The sequence below is a fragment of the Erythranthe guttata genome, chromosome 6 (genome assembly GCF_056151865.1).
Source record: "Erythranthe guttata isolate IM_541 chromosome 6, IM_541, whole genome shotgun sequence".
Taxonomy (NCBI): domain Eukaryota; kingdom Viridiplantae; phylum Streptophyta; class Magnoliopsida; order Lamiales; family Phrymaceae; genus Erythranthe; species Erythranthe guttata.
The window spans coordinates 49,873-70,862 of NC_142538.1; the positions used below are offsets into that span (position 1 = coordinate 49,873).

Here is a 20,990-nt window from a genome sequence, read left to right on the forward strand (position 1 = left end):
TCATGTCAAAACAAAATGTGTGTGCATATATATGTATGGGGATGATATATCCACCAAACAAAATTGAATTATTTTACAATATATACGGAGTTGTTCTGTTCAACAATAAATGAGAGTGGCAGACTCATTAATCTCAAATATGGTATGGTATGGTATGGACAGACAAACATCATTCGCCCCTGCATTGGTTCTTCTTGTTCTTCCACAATGAACAGCTAGCTTATCAACCAACCAAAACATTTCATTATTATTATACAAGCTGCAACCAGAATTATATTTGTTGTATATTGAATAATGTACAAGGAATATAACTCCCATTTATTAGAACAACCAATGCTTCCTCCTTGGCTTCTGCTGCTGCTGTAATGGAGGAGCATCTGCATATATATATATATATATATATATATATATATATATATAACACGACCAGTTAGAGACTCTTCTTCACTCATTGTCTTCTCCAGTTAAATACTTCCAATTCCATTTTAATTTCTTCCTTCAAGGTTTCATTCATATTGCGACTAAATCTTACCCAAAATTACTAATGGAGGATGTACAAACCTTGGAGTTCATACAGGGAATTGTAATGCACCTCAGACCAAAAGCTTAGCCAAAGCTCTGCAACATATACAATATATAATTATATCAAGTTATTTGTCAGATGGTTCTCACCATCTGATATATCAGTAAGCAACTCACAAAATGACGCAAAAATCAGCAACACTGCACATGGAAGAAGAAAATACCAAATACTGCATAAACTACTTATACCTCGTGCAGGAACCTCATGCTGTGGAACAATTTCAATAAAACAAGTATCCCTGAATGATGTCAACAGACAAATCTTTGCTGCAAACTGCATTACCAATATCATTAAAATTGATGCTCCACATCTTTATCATGAAATAGAATCATATGCCACTCAAACAAGGGCATTCATATCTTGAAATTCCCAACATGAAAACATAAAGAACTGGTACTTAACATGTGAGACAATCTACATTTAAGAGAGCTTACGAAGGAGAAAAACTTGGTTACCCTACAAGAACGTCAACCTCAAATTTGGGCTGTATTTTGTTTCCTGGGATTCTAATCCTAGTACTGATTATTGTGGCATCTAATCTCTGTCTGATCCTTCCAGCCCTTCACATACAAAAACTAATTTGCGTCTTCCCAAAACTTCACAGAAAATGAGATCTCAATATAAATGAATTCTAAAAAAGAAAATAGATGAAATTGTTGGAGAGAGAACTCTCAGGTACATGAAACTCTAACATTGTCACTGCGTCAGGACATGAGTCAAGGAGACTGCCAGTGCGTATTCTTCTTTATCATTTCACCTATGAGAAAGATTAAAAATACTCTGCGGTATTCATACCTATTCTGGGCTCGACATCATAGAGATAGTCAAATACTCACATTTCCTCATCCGATGCTTAAACTCGAGGTTTATTACGTTATGTAAACTAATAAATATTGTTATAAATTTGTGTTAACTTAATCATTTGATGCAAGAAGGGCATAAATTACTGCCAAAAAAGGAGAATAACTGGAAAATAGTGTGAAAATCAAAATTACTATTTTTAGTACTTTATCTGCTGCTGCTTGTAATGTAACATGGTCCCCCCATTCACCCGACCTGAAATGTCATATAATGAGGGCAACTTCAGAAGCAAGTGCAATAATTAGAGATATAATGCAAAGGTGGATTCAGAAGACCCTACTTAGCCATTTTCTTGTAATAGTGCTTGAACTTCATGGGTACATAAGCTTCATATACGACATGGTTATCTTTAAGCTGTAAACAGAACACGTTAAAAAATATGAGTGCCCAATTGGAGGTTTTTTTTTCCAGTTCCGGTGAACTACTGTAGGCAAAAGGAATTGTTATGGAAACTCAAGTCTATTAGGATTAAATCTTGAGAGGAGCTTGGTCAACAATACAAGTAATTCAGAAATAAATTGCTATAAAGAAGATGGTATAGATTAGGAAAAGGGACAGAATTTTAATACGCAGGTAGAGGGCACAGACATTGGAATGAGCTGGCAACCCTTTAGCCTCTATCTAGGTTAGAGGTATGTCAACCGAGAAATCTAAATTGAGGACAGTAATGAAATCAATAAATTGTCATCACAAGGCCAAAAAGTGAAGCAGTAGAAGGTAACCATGGTTAAACTAAAAGCTAGTGTATGCTGCTATATGATTTTTTGAGAGCTTATATGGTGTTAAAGCACCTATAGTTCTGAAGGATATTGTCACCCATAAAGTTATCGAAAGTGGGAGTGTAGGCCTCATATAGCAGCGGAGTGGTCAATGTTTCATGTTCAGGATTCTATTTATATTAAATGGGTCAGAATTGACCAAAAAAAGATGATGTGACAACAACTGTAACTGTAAGCAAAGAAAATTGGTAAGGGTGACAATATTAAACATCAACACAGAGATGGTGCATCATCCAAAACTGATGAAAATAAATTTTGTTGCTTTACTTGCTGAAATAATTGAGAAAACCTCATTCTATGTAGCAATAGGGTTATAGTGGACATTGCTGCATGGGTAACAAACAAGAAAAAAAATCCATTTTTACCAAGAAAAAAATGTCTTCAAATAACATTAAGTCAAACTAAAGTGGCTTGAAAATCTTATAACTGAGAAATTAAAACGCCAACTGTATATCAAGCTGCAAAGAGAATATCAACCATTATACCAACCTGTTTCACAACCTCTTTACGGACATGCTTGTGGTACTCAGGTGATCTATAAATCTGATCTGAAAGTGCACGAAACTAGAGAAAAGAAGTTAAATAGGCAAAGACGAAAAAATCTCAACCGACTAAAGAGTTGCACAAACCTGACAATTTCCATCTCCTGAGACCTTCACTTCATATAAACCATAAAGATTTAGCCTAAATAAATAGAACGTAGAGTTAGTCTCTTTGTTGAAGTAGTAAAATGTAAAAGAATTTTCTAGTATAGTCTTATCATTAAACTTAAGGCTATTCTTTCATTAAACATACCTTTGGAGGAGCCGTTGGTAGTCCAAACTTGAATCACTTATGGAAGGAAAGTGCAAGTTTATCCTTGGAAGGTGCTGAAAGGAAGGGGCAGACAATATTATGAAATAAAGATATGGTATGACTAGTTTTTGCCTTTTTGTACATAGTTCTACCAAGGCCTATTTATCATGGTATGTTGTGCAGGTTTACAAGCAGTGGTGTATAAAACACAGAATGGAGTGCGTTGATGATGATTATTTTGTTGGAGCTTCTTACACGAACAGGGGCAAGACTGGATAAGCGTCGACCAACTGCACCGTCTAATTGAGCATACTCCTCGGATAGGACAAGAGCAATCATCTTATCATCCTCCACATCTTGCTGACTGCTTATAGAAGTTGAACTGGAACAACCATCGTTGGATATTGCTCCATTTCTCATTGTTGTACGGCTGCTATCATGAAGTTAGATATAAATTGAACAGTATAAGGAGTAAAGGAGAATGAAAAAGCAATAAGGTATAAATAACTTTGTCAATCCAAAAAAGGGGAGACAACATTGATTAACAACTTTGTCAATCCAAAAAGACAAGTACAAATAATAAATAAATATTAAATAATAAAAGGTATAAATGTGGAAGTCTAACGCTGTGATCCATATACGGTATAACCCCCACCAACAAAAGCTGAATATGGTAGATATAATAATAGATCAATGAAAACTGAATCGGCATAAGAAATTTATGACCGAGTAATCATCAAGGAAAATGTTATAATTAAACTGGTATCAGAGAGAGAGAAGAAGAAGAAGAAATGTTGGGTTGGTTGATGTATCTTACCTGCTGCTGCTTGGATGATGATGATGATGAACAAAGAAATTCAATTACAGATGTTTCCTCTTTCACATCCCCACGGCCACGGCCATTGTTGTTTCCTTTTGTCAACCGTGAATTCAGGTCAAACCAGTTTAATTAAATCGGGTTTTATTGGTCTGGCTGGTGAACAACTCTGTCGGTCCGGTCCGGTCCGTTTTCATTTTTAAGCCCGAGCCCGAATTCATTCCTATACCTACTAGGCCCACGTTTTTCTTTCAATTATACCCTCCTACTATTGGGCTTTCCTTCAATACAAAATTTAATACAACCCTATTCAAAATTATTCAAAACTTATATATACTTTTTATTGCTGCTGATGAAAAAGAAAAAAGAAAAAAGAAAAAAAACGAAACAAAGAAGAGAAGGAAAAAAAGAAAAAGGAAAAGTGAAATAGTAGATGATGAAAAGGGGCAAAAGATAATATAGGTAGAAGAGAGGGATATGGCCTATGGGGGTGTTTGCAAGTAGAGTAGAGGCGGCCGGCGTCGCTGTGTGCTGTGGTGGGTGTGATGGATGAGTAGAATAGTTACTACTTTTAGTAGAGAGACAATCATCAGCTATCAATCATCAATCTCGTCAATCGTCAATCGTCAATCATCACTTGTCAATCGGCAATTGTCAATCATCTATCACAAATCTATGGAGTTGCAGATGATTAAGGTAGCGCAGGCCGTCCACGTCCTCAATCACGATACCCAATCCTGTAATCGCTTCGCTGCCAATCAATGGCTCGTCCAGTTCCAGCAATCCGATGCTGCTTGGGATATCGCCACTTCCATTCTCACCTCCTCCGATCACCACCACCTTTCAGATTACGAGGTCGAGTTTTTCGCCGCCCAGATTCTCAAGCGAAAGGTCTCTTCCTCCCCCTTTTTCCTCTATATTCTCCCTTTTCACTATTTCTCTGTTCTTCCTATTTTCAAACCCTAAACTCTAATATGATATGACTATATTATAGTTTAAATGTTACTCTTGGAATCAGATTCACTTGTTTTTACCTCCTTGCAGATTCAAAATGAAGGATACAATTTACATTTAGGAGCAAAAGATGCTCTCCTCAATGCTCTTCTTCTGGCTGCTCAAAGATTTAGTTCAGGCCATCCTCAGGTGACTGTTGCTGCATATAGTGTCCTTTTTCATTGGTACGCGTGGACAAAGCATTGCTGAACTTCTTCTTCTTATTCTTCTTCTTCCAAGCAGCTATTAACCCAAATATGTCTCGCAATCTCTACACTTGTACTTCATGCCGTAGAGCATGTAAAGCCCATCGAGAAGCTCTTCTACAGCTTGCAGAGTTTACGTTTCCAAAATAATGGAAACACTGCTGTCTTAGAGATGTTAACGGTGTTGCCTGAAATTATTGAGGATCAAAATAGTGATTGCCATATAACTTCTGCTCGGCGTTACGACTATGGGCAAGAGGTTTTGCATCCTCATTCATGCAACTGCTGAAATTCTTCATGTGCTCATTCTCTTGCACCATATTTATCTGCTCACGTTGAATGTAATTTTGCTAGTGCAGCTTCTTGCACATACTCCTATGGTACTTGAGTTTCTGATGCAGCAAATCGACGAGGGCTTTGAAAGCCTTATTCAACACCATGATAGGAGCAGAAAGATATTGCGTTGCTTGCTAAGTTGGGTAAGAGAATATATAAAATTATTTTTTATGAAACCCTGGATGATCTCCTTGTTAAATATGCATTTTGTCTCGTAAAACATGTTCTACTGTGCAGTATGTTTCGGCTTCATTGCATGTTGTCAGTGTTTCCATTTCAAATTTTACTTCCATGTGTTTAGGTTCGAGCTGGGTGTTTTTCGGAGATTCCTCCAGGCTCTTTGCCTTCCCACCCACTCTTTAACTTTGTTTTCAGCTCATTGCAGGTACTATTTTCCCTACTTAAATGTTTTTTGTAAGGTTTCTTGAGAATGATCTGTATGGCTGTTTTTCATCCCTTCTTTATTTACATTTAATAGGTTGCATCTTCATTTGATCTGGCTGTTGAAGCTCTTGTTGAGCTTGTGAGTCGACATGAGGTATATCATAAGCTAATTTTAGCTTCATTTTTTTATGCTCTTTTTTCTAATCGCTAAGGCTATGTTTGGATGCATTTTTGTTTTGTTTTCATTGTTTCCCCAAAACAAAATGGGATTTATTACACTTTTCCAATCATTTTCTCAAAACAATTTCAAAAGTTTCTCCCTCCTTCAGACATGATGTGACTGCTACAGTAAAATGATTTGACTGCTACAGTAAAAAATGTCTTCACTAAAAAAAAAAAAAACATCACTTCATCTTTCAATTTTTTTCTTCAAAAATACTTTTTTCTAACACCTTTAAACATGATTTGACTGCTACAGTGTATTTTGTCTCCTTCCAAAATACAAACAAACATTACTTTCATTCTCAAATTATTCTCCCAAAACATATTTCCTCAAAATGAAATCAAAATAAGATCCAAAACGCTTCCAAACATTGCCTAAGGTTATTTTCTGGCATGATAAACTGCTATATTACTTACAGAATTCATGTGGAGGCATACAATCTACAACCAACATGGATCCTAAGAAAAAGGATGATTTCAAGGAATAAATAAGTTTTAATTTCGTCAATTACTAATCTAAATAGGTCGAATCCCCTTTCCTTTAGTTCTCATGTGTAACCTGGTTCAAGCTCCCTTTTTTTTTCTACGCCTTTCTGCAATATGCAGTGGCCTCGTAGTAGTTGGGCTAGAAATTGATAGGCAATGTTGGATCAAAGCAACAAAGCAACTAGTGGGAAAGGGAATAATGACAATCTGAGTCTCCAGATGACATAATAGCCCTGAGTAGAACATCGTATAATTTTTAAATTGAACTTTAACTGCAACATAACTTGTCATATTGACAAAATTAATAGATCTTTTTGAAGGATTAGGACGACTCTGCTAAAACGTTAACGTGTAAGTGCAACGGAGGATATAATAGGAATCTTGTTCATTTAAGTACTTTTGAATAGTTTGAATATTCCCATTTTCAATTCAATTATGTCCCATTTGTTGTGTGAAATTGTTTATCTTTATGAGATCAGTTATTAATCCAATTTTGTTCCAGTTGTTGTGTTAGTTTGTCTATCTTTATGAGATCAGTTATGAGCTCCACGTGGTTAATGGTGTAAAGTAGTGTTTTTCAATGATAGCTGCTATAATTTATTTTTGGAATTAACTGGCTCCAAAATCTTGTTTGTTAGTGCTAAGTAGTCTCCATGCGCCTGGGGGTGCTAACGGAGCAACTCATGCAACAAAATGTCAAAATTGTCTAAATATATTTATTGAAATAGCACATGTGCTGCTAGGTTCGCTAATGCTATTATCAATACAACAACCGAGGAAAGTAAGTAATGAAAGCAACTCTTGAACTAGGCTTCCTATTATTGACTGCATCCAGTTGTCTTACCGAACTCTTTTGTGTAATTCATTTGAAGTTTTGAGTAGGAGCACTGAAAAATAGTAACAATTCCAATCTCTCCAAGCCTAAGTAAATAACCATTGTATTATTAAAAAAAATCAAGTTGATTGGGTTGTCTTTATCGAAGTGCGGTCAAAGACGTCATTTCCTTATCCAAACTGCTATCTTCACCACCAACCAATAAAATATTTATAAACTCTCTTATGTAGAACTGACGGAAACGAGTCTTGATGCAAAATAGAAGATTTGATGTTAATGCTCTTTTGTTGGGCTTTTGATTTCTATTTTTTATTCATTGCCTCTACAAGCATGGTCTTATTTTTCTAGCTTGTTTGTCTATAAATTTTATTTCTGACCTAATTGGCTGATTTCTTTTCCTTTGCTTAAAAGATTATAACTTTCATTTCACAATAGAATATGTTGTTCAGTTACACTTGACACCATTTTGGTTTTGCTCTACTAGGGACTGTCACAGGTTTTACTATGCCGAATTGGACTTCTCAAGGAAGCACTTCTTTTTCCTGCTCTTAAAAGTGGAGATGAGAAAGTGATAGGTGGACTTGCATGCTTGTTGTCGGAAATTGGTCAAGCTGTGAGTATCCAAATTTATATTTAGTGTACAATACCTTGACTTAATCCTGTTGGCAAGAAACTTAATACTCGAACAAAAAAAAAAGAAAAATTAATTTCCTGTTAATCATCTACTACATTTTGACATCTTGGTCTAATCATTCCATTTTTCTTTTGATCATTATTAATATTACTACTACTACTTTTTTATTTAATTTTATTATTATTATTATAATTCTTTTGATTGTCGTCGTCGTCGTCGTCGTTATTTTTGTGAAAGTACTTTTGAGTAACCTGTCTAATTGTGTGTCAGATACCCTTTCTGATAATGGAAGCAAACCCAGATGCACTTGCATTGGCTGATGGTCTCTTGAGGTTGATTTATTGTTTTCGACAATTTTATAATTAAGGCGTTCTTTGGAAAATTTTGTATCTCACTAGATTTTTTAATTTTTGTTACACACATATATATGTCTTGCCAGTTGTATAAGATTTCCGAGTGAGGATTGGGAAATTGCAGACTCGACTTTACAGTTTTGGTACATTCTATAATTTTATGTTCTCTCAGTTACATGTACGGAATAATACGAAAAAGTTATAATTTAACTTTTTGTTGCATACTGAGCCCCCTATTTTCTCCACACTAGGTGTAGCCTTGCTGGTTACATTCTTGGGCTTGAAGTGGATGATGCTGAAAATAGGAAGAACTTGGAGGAATGCTTTGTTCCTATTTTCTCAGCTTTGGTCGATGCTCTTTTGTTGCGTGTTAAGGTCTGTTTTTTCTTCAGATGAACTCTTCTCGCACTACGAATATAATAGCATTTTTAAAGTACTTTTGGCATATACCGAGGTCTTACTGTGTAATATTCTCTGTTTCTCACTTTTGTAGTTTCATGTTCGTAGCTTATTTCAGTTGCTGCTATGTTCTTTAACGTGTTCCCTATGAAATGATTTTGTCTTAGTTGTTTCTCCTGAATGACACTTCATTTCTTAGGAAATGTTCCAATTTGGTATCTTGATGATGCTCCATTGTTTTGAGCAACCTTTTTCTGGGTAGTGTCAAGAAATGAATGCAAAACTTCTACATCTATAAGTGCAGTCTTTTTGACTTTTTTCTTAATCATGTGCTCTGCAGGATATTGTTTTCATATGCAATTGTTGCTGGCAGAATTTTATGAAAATAAATTGTGGAAAATGCTAATGGGAGGTGTTAATTCCTATTGTTTACAGTCATCAGATCCCTTTGCTGAGTTAGGAAGATGAAATGCTAACTGAAAAGAAGTCTTAGAAGTTAGTACTCGAATAAAATTACTGTGTAGGGTCCTTATTTCTGTAATGTTTTCTCTATTCCCCTTTTTTGGTATTTGAAGTGCACCACATATAATCAATTGGGAGGTTTACTGAAAATCGTCCATCTATACTGGGTCAGAGTGTCAGAGTATTCTATAAATTTAAAGGACTTGTTAGGACTTGAAGACATTTAGAAACAAGTAAAAAATATATGCCTTCACCTGTAGACTGGGTATTATGATTTGTGGCCCTCTTGTGATTTCCTTTCAGTTATGCCACATTCTTAAGATTAAGATGTCTAACCCAATGTTCTCCATAGCATCGCACTTAAATATTATACTGTTTTCTTCTTTTTGAACTTCTGTAATCTAGGAGACATAAAAGCTTAATTATGTATCAAATTTTGACGATGATCGTAATTGTCCCAAATTATCACACCCTTCCTCAAAAATGTTATTGGTCCATTAATTAACTATATTTTGTTTTTTTTCCCTTTATCTTCTTAATTTAGCTTTTACTTTCTCCAGGTTGATGATTCCACATATAATGACAATGGATGTATCCTTGACCTGCCTAATGGCCTCGAACAATTTAGGATGAATTTGGTGGAACTCTTGGTGGATACTTGTCAGCTATTAGGGTCTGCTTTATTTATTCAGAAGGTGACGAGTGCATGATTCATCCTAAAAACATATAAATTGTGAAATATGTGCGGTTAAGTTCTTCATAATATAAATTGTGTCTATTGCTATGATAATAAAAGCAATATCAGTGTATTTCTATGTCCATAGTATGTCTAGTAATTATGAAGCAAAACACATGTGTCTATATAAAGTCTGATTCTAATTGATAGTTGATTATACCTGTATTTCAGCCCTAACATTTTCATCTTAAAATATATTAGATCTTTCTTGGGAGTTGGATGTCTTCCAGCATGCATATTGCATGGAAAGACGTTGAAGCCAAATTATTCATGCTTAATGCTGTAAGTGAGTAGTGTCCTGCAACACTTTAATTTCTTGTACTTTTACAAGTGCGGTCATAATTTTGTACCAGCTGAGATCTCCCTTTCTGTTGGATCGAGAAGTCCGTATCTATCTGTTTATAGATTTCTGAGTACAAGCTCCTTTTAGGTTGCTGAAGTTGTTCTTAAGGAGGGGCATCATTTTGATATCACCATTATTATGCAATTGGTGATGATTTTGTCGAGCAAGGCATCTGCTGATCTCAGGGGATTTACATGCATTGTATGTCTTCTGTTTATTGTGTTGATTCTTTCTCTGATATTCTTTGTGTTTTTTAGCTCAGATGTTTGAAGCAAGAAAATCAAAATACCTCTTTTTAAGCAAAGTCTTGAATCCTTTCTTCCCCAGGTATACAAATCACTTGCAGATGTCATCGGTTCCTATGCTAAGTGGATGTCGGCCCCTCAAACGAACACTAGACCATTGATGTAAATGCTTCCTTACTTGCTATTGCTGTACAGCATTGCAGTAATTTTCTCAGGCATGCTTTCACTTGTTATATGTCTAACCAGTGCAAAGATAAAGTATTATATGCTGTACTTGGTAAAAATCAGAAGAACCAATCTGATTTTATACCTTCTCTTTCATACCATACAATCAAGTGTTTATTATATATTGCAACAACCTCCGTTGTCCCTTCCCTACAATTTAATTTGCATTATCATAAACGTCTGTACTTGACTTATTATTTCAGATTATTTTTCGGTACTGGGATTCGTCAACCATTTTGTTCGAGTGCTTGTGCTGTTGCATTTCGCAAATTCTGTGAGGAAGCTGCTGAAATTTTGCACGGACTTTCCAATTTGGAAATCTTAATTTGGATGGGGGAGGTCAGTTTTATTGATATTCAATAAAAAAACTTTAGGTGTTCATATATTGGGGGCTATTATTGTAATCTTAATCTGGAAAGGGGTGGTAATGTTTAAGAGATATCTAAAAGTTAAGCCAATGCATTCAATGAACGGTACCTTTTTTTATTTTGAGTCTCCTGTTTTTAAGTAGATTACAAGGTTTTTACAATTTAATTATAACAAACAATATCTTGCCTGATGTACGAGGAAAAAAATTAACTACTGGTCTTTGATGATCTGTTGTTTTTCAGAAGTTAATATTCACAAAAAAAAATACAGTTTATGTAAAACAAAGTAGATTTCAGTACCATTCTACAAAATAATAAGTGTAATGTTCGCATAATTGAGCAAGTTATTTAGGGTGTATTGAAATTTTCTGTACGGTGATGCAGACAATAGTGTCTTAACCATAAATGCCTGTGTGCACCTGCACACATGTATATCTCTTGTTTAGTAACTATCCATAGAAATGGCTGTAGGGGTTGGAAGAGAGGAAGTTGCCCTTGGAGGATGAGGATGAAGTAGTTGGTGCCATCACACTGATATTTTGCTCTATCCCTGACAAGAAGCTGATGTATAACTTGTTTGTTAGATTCCTTTCTCCATCTTATGAGACTATTGAGAAACTTGTAAGTTTTATTTTCATCTTCTAATTTCTTACCGAGGCATCTAAATTGAACTCCTTAACGTTCATTCTGTTTACGGCTTAATGTATACTCTACTCATTGTGAAGCATTTGTTCTCGAGCCACTCCTTATCTTACTTTGCATGCCATAGCAGTTGCAACTTGCAAGATCTAACTTCAATAATCCTTTTCAATATTCAATTCGGGTCTTCCCTTCTATAATTTTTTGAACTCTGAGGGTTAAGTGACTACTCACTATATTTTTCTTGGTGTCAAATTGCAGTCCGTGGTACTAATGGTGATTGCTTGGTCCTAGTTCTGGGTTTTGGATGATTCATCTATTTTTCCCTTTTTCTTTTAATTTCTATTCACTTATCTTTTTTTAACAATTACGGCAGCCAATAGGCAGATATAGGATTGCATTGAATTCAAAGGATTCTATCTCCCTCGTTTACTGTGATGTGATACGTAAGAACTTCTGAACATCTTGCATGATTCACCTGGACCATCATCTATACAAGGATGTGCCATCCCTCTTGACCTTCCTGTACTATGTATGGAAAAATTAATATGATTTCCTTCTGGAGAGTAGATGAACCGTATATTTTTGTGTTGCTCCATTGAAGTTGATTAATCTCCCATCCATTTCCTTTATAATGAGGCATAGTTTATGCTGAAAAAGTTTTTAATTATTTCTTACAATGTTTTATCTGAGCTTTCATATCTTCCATTGAGGTACCTTGAATCAGTGGAACTACTTAATATAGTCTTATCTTTGTTTATCGTGTTTTGTAAATTTAAAGTTACTAAAAGTTCCTTCTACGCTGATTCAGATTGAGGAAGATAATGTACATGCTTTGAGGCAAAACCCGTCTACTTATATTGAATCAATCAGCTCAGCAGGAAGAGGACTACATAGGTTTGATGTTGCACTGTTTGTGCTTATCCATGGTCCTTTTTTGAGAAGTTTATCCATTCATATGTGCACCTAGGATGACATATAACTCCTATGCTTCTTTGAGGACTTATGCGAGTGATTTATAAGGCCTTGGGTAGCTCTCAATTCTCAACATGGGTTTATGCATTTTGAGCTAGTTAGCCCAAGTTTAGCTATGTTGATTATTCTTTGAGTCTTGACTGGATCCTATACGACTGTTCGCTGGAAATACTGAAGTCATTTTCTATTTGGTATGTGTACAGTAACAAATTTGTCAGTCAGCTATTTATGCGCAACCTTTCACCCGATAGTAGAAATTCTATGGTGTTTGATGCTTCATTCATGACAAGATGTGAGATTATGATCTTCAGTGACATTATAGAGGTGTATTTTAAAGATTACTCCCTCAACCCTTGGTATTAGAAATGAAAATCAGATATTTATGAATCATAATAGAATATCAAAATTTCGACCTTACTTGTTTGCCTTTTCATAATTTACATTTTCACACCAGATTAGCTTTGTAACTGGTTTCATCTCAAACTTTTCTGGTACAGTAGACTATTTCATTTACATTCCCTTAACCTTTTCAAAATCAGCAAAACATTTTATTCATTATATTTTTCTTACATTTTGTCCGGTGTGTGCTGAATATAGTAGTATTAGAAAATGGAAATTATATAACATTGCTGACTGCTCTTACATTATCTTGGAATATTGCCAGATCACTTTACATTAAAACAGCATATCTGGAAAAGTTTGTCATCTGCTAAAATGTTTTCTCAACTCCATAGGTTAAACATATGAACATGGATAGTTTAAGCTTGACTTTCTACTTTTAAAAGTCCAACGGCGGTATAACACTATAATTGTGAATAATTGATATTAAAGTTGTATGCGGGTGAAGTATGTACCCAGTCGGGGTAAGAGATCGGTTATTTGGACGATTTCTCTAAGCAGGACTATGAGAAGTACCCTGCCATTGCATTTGTCAATGGATTATCTCTGTTGTGAAGGGAATTATAACAAAAAAGCAAACTGTCAAACGGAAAACAAGACTATCATCGAGACTTACTTTCCGGAAGCAGATGAACTATCACATCATAGAAACATAGGAAACGTGGCTTGATCATGTTCGAACTCTATGAACCAATATCGTTCTCTTTGTCCATTAGGATCCTTGTTTATCATGACTTCACTACTTAGTACTTTCATTAAGGTATTCAAATGTAATGACCTAACTGGGCAAAATCAAATCTTTTGAGTGAGCAGGTGCAACTGTTTCGTCTTCTTTTATTTTTGCGTACCACTTATATGTTGATTTTCTTGCTTGTGTGTTTTTTATATCTTTTTAGAGATTGATGCATATGTAGATATTGCGGTCGTTGCTCAATCACGTTGCTGACATATTGCAGGATTGGAACTGTATTCAGTTATCTAACAACCCATTTATCTCATGCTCTCGGTCCCGATGAGTCTATCCTTGAATTACTTGACGTCTTTTGGCCAATGTTGGAGAAGCTCTTTTTGTCCAAACATATTGAAAGTGCGAGCTTGTCTACGGCTGCTTGCAGAGCTCTTGCACTAGCAATACAGGCATCAGGTTTCGTAGTTGTCATTTGTTTTTTTGGCACCACGGCGACACCCTTCTACCTAGTCAATATTTTTCATGTCACTCAAAATCCATGATACAGAAAGAAGTTTTCTATCAGAATATCATTATTTGAAAATAAAGTCATCAGGAAACATAACGTCTGTCAAAATTATAAATGAGGCGGCTAACATCATCTGGTTCATTTGCAGGTCAAAAATTTGGGATACTATTGCCAAAGGTGCTCGACTCTATGTCATCCAATTTTATATCATTCCAAAGTCATGAGTGCTACATTAGAACAGGTGAAATATTTATGATGAGTGGTCTTGGTGGTCTATTGAGTTATCCAATGTGTCTCCTCGTAGGATATTTCAAACACCCTTTTATCTTAGCGAGTCATCTGTAGATTTCCCTCTTTCTCTGCTCTTTTAGGTCTCATTATCGTTAGTTGTTTTCAGCTTCTGTCATTGTTGAAGAATTTGGCAGTAAGGAGGAATATGGACCTCTATTTATCAGAACGTTTGAAAGATTTACTTCTTCAACATCAGTAATGGCTCTTACATCTTCATATATCTGCGACCAAGAGCCTGATCTGGTTGAGGCCTACACAAATTTTGCATCTGCATATGTGCGCAGTTGTCCAAAGGTGCCCAATGATCATGTTAATAGCATTTTCGATTTATTGATCACCCATGTGGTAAAACAAATGACTTAACCACGCTTCTATGATTTATTGATCATTATATATTTTGATTTGTCATGGCGCTCAATTGAAAAAAAAGGCAATTTACATTTCAGGAAGTATTAGCTGCCTCTGGTTCTCTTTTTCAAGTATCGTTGCAGAAAGCAGGGATTTGTTGTACAGCTTTGCATCGTGGTGCAGCTTTATCAGCAATGTCATATATGATCTGTAAGCCTTGTTAAAACTAGAATACTTTTATGTGCCCTCTCTTTCTTCTCTTCTGGTAATCTATTGTAGTCCACCTGTACCATGAGGAAAATTTTGAATCATCTCTGAAAGGTATAGTGACAGTTTATGACAAAAGCAACTTTTTAAATGTTTGTGTTGGTGTGGTTGTGTCTGGTAAACTTAGCAAACAAAATGATTAGAGTTGATCAAGTCTTTGATGATCTCCCTACTAGCGAACCGCCATCTGTACCTGATTGATTAGATCAGTCGTCTTTTCTTAGGTTGACTAGGTTATACTCTAAATTATTACGGTCTTGCTGCATTTGTAACTTATGCTTGAGCTTCTCAGGCTTCTTCGAGGTTGGCGTTGCTTTTTTGGTGGAACCTGAGGCTTCTACTCCTGGAAGATCCATTCAAGATATGGTGATAAGGGTCATATCTCTCAGTTCCGAGGGTATAATATCGAATCTGGTGTATGCTCTACTTGGTGTCTCTGCAATGTCAAGGGTAAACTGTCAATTATAATTTATAAGATTTTAGGTATTTCTTGGTTGAAAATTCCCCGATACGTAAAGCTGGCTCCAGTGATAAGTTATTTATCTGAAGAGTAGCTGTTGAAATTGGATTAATATCAGTCAAATATCTGCCATGTTCATGAAATTGGTCATACATAGAAATAAATGAGAGTGACCTGCTTTATTCTAGAAACAGTTGATTACAGTCTCTTCTTGTAGGTTCACAAAGCGGCGACTATACTCCAACAATTGGGTGCAGTATGCAGTTTAAGTGAAAGAAGAGAGTGGAAAACTGTTGTTTGCTGGGAAATTTTACACCGATGGCTGTACGCTGCTGTTAGTCTCTCTCTCTCTCTCTGGTTTTAATTTATCCTAGTGGTGATGTGTATTGTAATAATATAGTATCTGGAGGTTGGATAATTTAATTTTCAGTTGCAGACGCTGCCTGCTGAGTACCTAAAAGCGGGTGAAGTAGAATCGTTAGTGCCAATTTGGGTGAAGGCTGTTGTTGGTGCAGCATCAGAATATCTTGAGAGCAGAAGACAATGTGGAGGAGAAACGAATAATCGTGGAGGACATATGCAAGGGGAGGGTGGAAGACTTTTAAAACGTTTGCTGAGAGAATTTGCCGATAACCATCGTAATATTCCAAATTTGGTTTATTGCAATTAGACTGCAGCAGCTTGGTGGTGTGTTGCAATGTATGACATAAAAGCAGCAGCGTGCAGCTGAGACAATGCTATAAAAGTATAGAGCATCCAATCTGAGGGAGAGCACGCTAGCAGCGTGCTAGTAATTTGTTAATAATATCCTGTAAATTCAGCAATTTTGTCACTCAAGGAGGAAGATGAATCAAATTCAAAGGCTTATTAATTTAAATTTGACAGAAGAAGAGTGTTGCTTGCAAGTGAGATATATTGTGCTCTGCCCGCAATGTTGGATTTAAGGACTCAGGGCAGCAGCAGCAGCAGAGTCCAATGAATTGGTCTTGAAATTGTAATTTATTTTGTAGTTGTTGCGGTTGCTATAACTGGCTTGCCTGTCTAATCATATTTAACTGCTTTTAATTAATAAAAATAAATTATTGTTATTGAGATCGTGGTTACAACAATTAAGGAATGATTAAGCATATGATGAGATATAAATGAGTAGAGGAGCAATGTCAACATATTAGCTGGCTAGCTAGCTGATGGTAGCACCAACCACCAAGTGCCTCTTTTACATATTCGAAAATATTTATTTATTATGTATAAAAGTATTAGTATTAGTGTGAATTAGCCGGTTAAATGGCAGGCTGATAGTTTATTATATGACTTTTATTACAGACAGAATCCGCCTAAAGAATGCAAAGCCACTTTATTTTGAGAGAGAGAGAGGGATAAGTAAGTGGCAAGTGGGGCTGGGTGAAAATAATGTTACATAAGTTAGAGAAACAAATAGAGTATTGAACTCTGGGAAATGGTAAAAAATGGTAATCGTACTCACAGTAAGTAGGCAGAAGAAGAAACACAAGAGAAGAGATGAGAGAGAGAGAGAGAGAGAGAGAGAGAGAGAGAGAGAGAGAGAGAAGGGAGAAAAAATAAAAGAGTGGTTCCAAGTTGCAGTATCAGACAACCCCATTCTACTACTTTACAACCCATACAAGAAAGAAAAAACAGCTATACATCATTTACAAATTATAAACCCAGCCCCCACCCCCTCTCTCTCTCATTATTCTTCTCTCTCATAGTCATAGTCACCGGAGGCGAGGAGGAGGAGGTTGTTCTCTTTTCCTCCTTTATCCCTTGTCATCTATTTCTTCACCCGGAATAACGGCTCTATCGCTTTTCCTTTTCTTTTCTTTTCTTTTTGTGTATTTTGTAAATTCCTGAAATTAATTTCTGCTGTAGCTTCTTGTCGGTGCCAGGTCCCTTTCTCTCTGCATTCTCTCTTCTGTCTTACTCCGACTCTCCGTTGATGATGAAATTCTAATTTTTCATTCCCCGATCAATCCATAGATCCACCCCTTGCTCAATTGGCCTAGGAATTCGAATGCTGTGTGCTCATTTCTGACAATTGTTTATTTTCCGATATTCACATGGACTTGGGGTTCTAAAACACTTTCAGGTTCGGCTTTTCCCACATTCTCCATTTCTTTTTTACTGTTTTTTCAATTTCTTTTGTTAACTTTAACTTGACATGACTAACCTTGCAGCACCCTATGATGACTTAGGATCATTTCTCATTCAACTTAAAACTAATTCATTACTCTACTTTCTGAGACTGATTGTTTTGCTCATTTGCTGGTTGCTTGACTACTTCAAATGTGCCTTGTTCTCATTCAAATTTCAATTTTTACTTTTCCAAGTCCAACCAATGCTGCTTGTCTACTGTCTTCATTTCATCTTTATTCGGTCATTTATATCCTGCGCATTGATTTTTCTATTATTTCAACCCTTCCATATACCATTTGTTTCCAAATTCTGCAATCGACGCCTCGTATTCAGCAATTTAGTAGTCGTAATCTGCATGAGAAAACTTTCCATAATTAAGCAAGTTTTTTTTTTTTTAGTAACATTACGGCAATGTGTTTCATTAGTATTATTCGTGAAAAAGCTTTGCTTTGTCGCCATATGCCACAAGCCTGCAACTGTAAATTTTCATTTCCCATCAATGCTCGGCATCATCTCCCTACTGAAATTCATTTTTTATTCTACTTTTATGCAAAACCTAATTTCAGGGTCCATGTATGATAGTTTGCTCTTTTGAGCAGAAGTACATCCCAGGTACGTAGCTGAAGTGAATAGCACACGAAATGTCAAGGACTCTTGCACCAATTTTAGGAGGTGCTGCAGGAGGGGTGGCATTGCTGGGGATACTGTTAATACTTCTTTGGTATTTCATTTTTCATCGTAGGAATGTTTCGGGAACATCTGAGACAGGTTCTTCTGATCCATCTATACAAGGTAATTGTTGTTTACATACATTTAATGTCCACCAAATCATAATCACAAGATATCATCAGATAGTGACAACATTATATTTAATGTTGCAGTGGGGACAAGTGTTGGGACTGAATTTACTTTGCGAGATGCCAGGAGATATGAGATGGGTGAGTTGTCATTGGCAACACGGAATTTTAGTGAACAAAGTTTGATAGGGCAAGGAAAATTTGGTGAGGTGTACAAAGGATTGCTCCATGATGGGATACTTGTAGCCATTAAAAAGCGGCCCGGTACCCCTACTCAGGAGTTCGTTGATGAGGTATTTCCGTTAGCTTGTATGGCAGTACTGCCACTTAACATTTAACACGTGGCTGTTTCATGTTGAGAGACATTATTCTCATCCCCTTTAATTTCCCTTGTTTTTTGATATTACTTTTTTTCCATTTGAAACTAAAATTATGATGAACGTGCATGTCAGAATTTCTTTGTTACATTTTCATTTTTACTATGAATTACTAAACTCGACATACATTCAACAGCAAATTCATTAGTTCGGTGTTTTCAGTCTTGATTAATTATAGATTGAGACTGAGTTCGAGATTCATTTCTTATCAGGTCCGATATCTTTCATCTATTCAACACCGAAATCTGGTCACGCTTTTAGGTTATTGCCAGGAAAATGATCTACAGATTATTGTCTATGAATACATACCCAATGGAAGTGTTTCGGTTCACTTATATGGTAATTAACCTTTCTCCATTCTTTCCTCTGTATGTATGTGTGGGTGTAAGTTTAACAAGCTCAATTAGGTATATCACCTCAATTTCTTATAACATGGTACTTTTTCCATCAAAGTTCATGTGTTTGACTGATGAACCATGAAAAATCTTATCCCCCTAAAGCTTCCAATATGTCCGTGCCCTATTCTCTCTCTTCTCCTTGAACCCCCCCTAGCCTCTTTATTATTCCCGTTCATCATGAATACATCTTAAAATATCCTCATTTCTGAATTCTCAATCCCAGGTGCTGGTCAGGTTTCGCAAGTAAAGCTGGAATTCAAGCACAGGCTTTCAATAGCTCTTGGGGCAGCTAAAGGTGATCTTCTGCAAAATCAGTGAGCATTTGGCTTTCCTGGTATTAATTTATTTGGTCATTTGCTGAAAAGGGAATTAAACATTAAAGGCAAAGATGGCCAAACAAACACTTTTATAAGGTTCTGCAAGATCTCGAATTGGTTTCTGCTAAGAGAATGCTTTTATGGTCTCAATCTCATCCATAAGTTGAAGTGTGCATATGCAGGTTTGGCACACCTGCACTCCCTCAGTCCTAGGTTGATACATAAGGATTTCAAAACATCAAATGTTCTTGTAGATGAGAATTTCATTGCTAAAGTAGCAGACGCCGGGTTACGCAATTTTCTTGGGAAGTTTGATTATGAAGGCCCATCTTCTTCTGAATTGACAGCTGATCGGATTTTCCTTGCTCCAGAGTAATAATACACCTGCTGTTTGCTGACTCCTTTCAATTTTAATGTTCTTGATAGTTAGTGATTTAATTTTCATGTACCTGTTTGTGCAGGGTGACTGAATTCAAAAGATTTTCGGATAAAAGTGATGTTTACAGTTTTGGGGTGTTTCTTTTGGAGTTAGTGAGCGGGCAGGAAGCACGAGAATTGATGTCTTCTTCAAATGCCGATCAGAGTCTGGTTGATTGGGTACGGAGTTCAAAGTTCTATATATTTTATTTGCACAGAAGAAAGTACAATTATTATCAGCTTATCATTGATGTATTTTGATTTTGGCAGGTGCAAAATAATCAGGAATGTGGGAGCAGTATGATTGATGGGAGATTGGGTAATAGCTTTACAAGAGAAGGGATGGAAGAGTTGATTCAATTGATAGTGCATTGCTTGAATCCTTCAAGTGAGAGGCGCCCTCCGATGAGCTATCTTGTAACGGAACTTGATCGGATTCTTGAGAAAGAAATGAGCTTAACAACCATCATGGGGGAAGGGACCCCCGTTGTAACCTTGGGAAGCCAGCTTTTTAGGGCTTCTAAATAATAACTACTAGTGTCAAATGTCAATGTTTTGGTTTATGCAAAATATACCAACAAAGTAAAGAGTTCATCCAGCTGTTGGATAATTGTATAAAGAGCAGTTGGATTTTTTTTTTTTTTTTTTTTTCCTTTTCTTTTCCATCTCTCTATTATTTAATGTTCTTGTAAAAATATAGTGAAGTTTGAGTTGGACCTACCTGGATTATGGTGGCTCCTTATACATACTCCATGATTCAAATATTTTTCTTTATTACTTTTCATTTTCACTTTAACATGATCATTTAAACTTTTTTGAAACGAAAAAACCAAGTTGGATTTTTGGGCCCAGATGGATTAGTAAAATCTAGCCCATTAAACCCTTTCTCCTCTGAG

General features: G+C 36.0%; 3 protein-coding genes across 13 annotated transcripts; 2 read left to right on the forward strand and 1 right to left on the reverse strand.

Annotated features, from left to right (window-relative positions):
- Positions 1-5: 5 nt before the first annotated feature.
- LOC105964112 (Cysteine proteinases superfamily protein) lies at positions 6-4,030 on the reverse strand. 7 transcript variants are annotated; one of them, XM_012988619.2, is made up of 10 exons: positions 3,836-4,030; positions 3,274-3,448; positions 3,019-3,092; positions 2,853-2,907; positions 2,713-2,787; positions 1,725-1,798; positions 1,591-1,639; positions 772-856; positions 562-618; positions 6-377 (listed from the first exon to the last, which is right to left on the reverse strand). In XM_012988619.2, the coding sequence occupies exons 2-10, from the start codon at positions 3,436-3,438 to the stop codon at positions 322-324; spliced, it is 690 nt and encodes a 229-aa protein (XP_012844073.1). In that variant the 5' UTR covers positions 3,439-3,448; positions 3,836-4,030; the 3' UTR covers positions 6-321. The 7 variants fall into 7 exon arrangements, with proteins under 7 accessions (XP_012844073.1, XP_012844075.1, XP_088675260.1 ...); XM_012988621.2 differs by having other exon boundaries at positions 533-618; XM_088819134.1 differs by having other exon boundaries at positions 533-618; positions 3,274-3,451; positions 3,836-3,965.
- Positions 4,031-4,120: 90 nt separating this feature from the next.
- On the forward strand, positions 4,121-16,729 carry LOC105964107 (ARM repeat superfamily protein). 2 transcript variants are annotated; one of them, XM_012988611.2, is made up of 24 exons: positions 4,121-4,726; positions 4,880-4,978; positions 5,072-5,293; positions 5,394-5,513; positions 5,672-5,755; positions 5,849-5,908; positions 7,782-7,910; positions 8,202-8,263; positions 8,371-8,427; positions 8,536-8,659; positions 9,706-9,840; positions 10,083-10,163; positions 10,312-10,425; positions 10,552-10,631; positions 10,898-11,033; positions 11,534-11,683; positions 12,513-12,598; positions 14,032-14,219; positions 14,420-14,512; positions 14,669-14,856; positions 15,009-15,120; positions 15,470-15,627; positions 15,855-15,971; positions 16,068-16,729. In XM_012988611.2, the coding sequence occupies exons 1-24, from the start codon at positions 4,385-4,387 to the stop codon at positions 16,305-16,307; spliced, it is 3,177 nt and encodes a 1,058-aa protein (XP_012844065.1). In that variant the 5' UTR covers positions 4,121-4,384; the 3' UTR covers positions 16,308-16,729. The 2 variants fall into 2 exon arrangements, with proteins under 2 accessions (XP_012844065.1, XP_012844066.1); XM_012988612.2 differs by having other exon boundaries at positions 4,154-4,726; positions 16,074-16,729.
- Positions 16,730-17,177: 448 nt separating this feature from the next.
- On the forward strand, positions 17,178-20,856 carry LOC105964110 (Protein kinase superfamily protein). 4 transcript variants are annotated; one of them, XM_088819132.1, is made up of 9 exons: positions 17,269-17,393; positions 17,542-17,741; positions 18,388-18,580; positions 18,670-18,878; positions 19,175-19,301; positions 19,584-19,655; positions 19,860-20,049; positions 20,139-20,274; positions 20,365-20,856. In XM_088819132.1, the coding sequence occupies exons 3-9, from the start codon at positions 18,430-18,432 to the stop codon at positions 20,620-20,622; spliced, it is 1,143 nt and encodes a 380-aa protein (XP_088675258.1). In that variant the 5' UTR covers positions 17,269-17,393; positions 17,542-17,741; positions 18,388-18,429; the 3' UTR covers positions 20,623-20,856. The 4 variants fall into 4 exon arrangements, with proteins under 4 accessions (XP_012844071.1, XP_088675258.1, XP_012844070.1 ...); XM_012988617.2 differs by having other exon boundaries at positions 17,178-17,741; XM_012988616.2 differs by lacking the exon at positions 17,269-17,393 and having other exon boundaries at positions 17,605-17,741; positions 18,355-18,580.
- Positions 20,857-20,990: the final 134 nt, after the last annotated feature.

Coding starts and splice junctions, on each gene's coding strand:
- LOC105964112 (XM_012988619.2), bottom strand. CDS start 3,438: ATGAGAAATGGAGCAATATCCAACGATGGTTGTTCCAGTTCAACTTCT. Junction 1,799..2,712: donor GTAAAGAGGTTGTGAAACAG/GTTGGTATAATG, acceptor TTCTGTTTACAG/CTTAAAGATAACCATGTCGT. Junction 857..1,590: donor TACAAGCAGCAGCAGATAAA/GTACTAAAAATA, acceptor TTGGTAATGCAG/TTTGCAGCAAAGATTTGTCT.
- LOC105964107 (XM_012988611.2), top strand. CDS start 4,385: ATGAGTAGAATAGTTACTACTTTTAGTAGAGAGACAATCATCAGCTAT. Junction 5,756..5,848: donor TTGTTTTCAGCTCATTGCAG/GTACTATTTTCC, acceptor TACATTTAATAG/GTTGCATCTTCATTTGATCT. Junction 15,121..15,469: donor AGCAATGTCATATATGATCT/GTAAGCCTTGTT, acceptor TGAGCTTCTCAG/GCTTCTTCGAGGTTGGCGTT.
- LOC105964110 (XM_012988617.2), top strand. CDS start 18,430: ATGTCAAGGACTCTTGCACCAATTTTAGGAGGTGCTGCAGGAGGGGTG. Junction 19,656..19,859: donor AGCTCTTGGGGCAGCTAAAG/GTGATCTTCTGC, acceptor GTGCATATGCAG/GTTTGGCACACCTGCACTCC. Junction 20,050..20,138: donor CGGATTTTCCTTGCTCCAGA/GTAATAATACAC, acceptor CTGTTTGTGCAG/GGTGACTGAATTCAAAAGAT.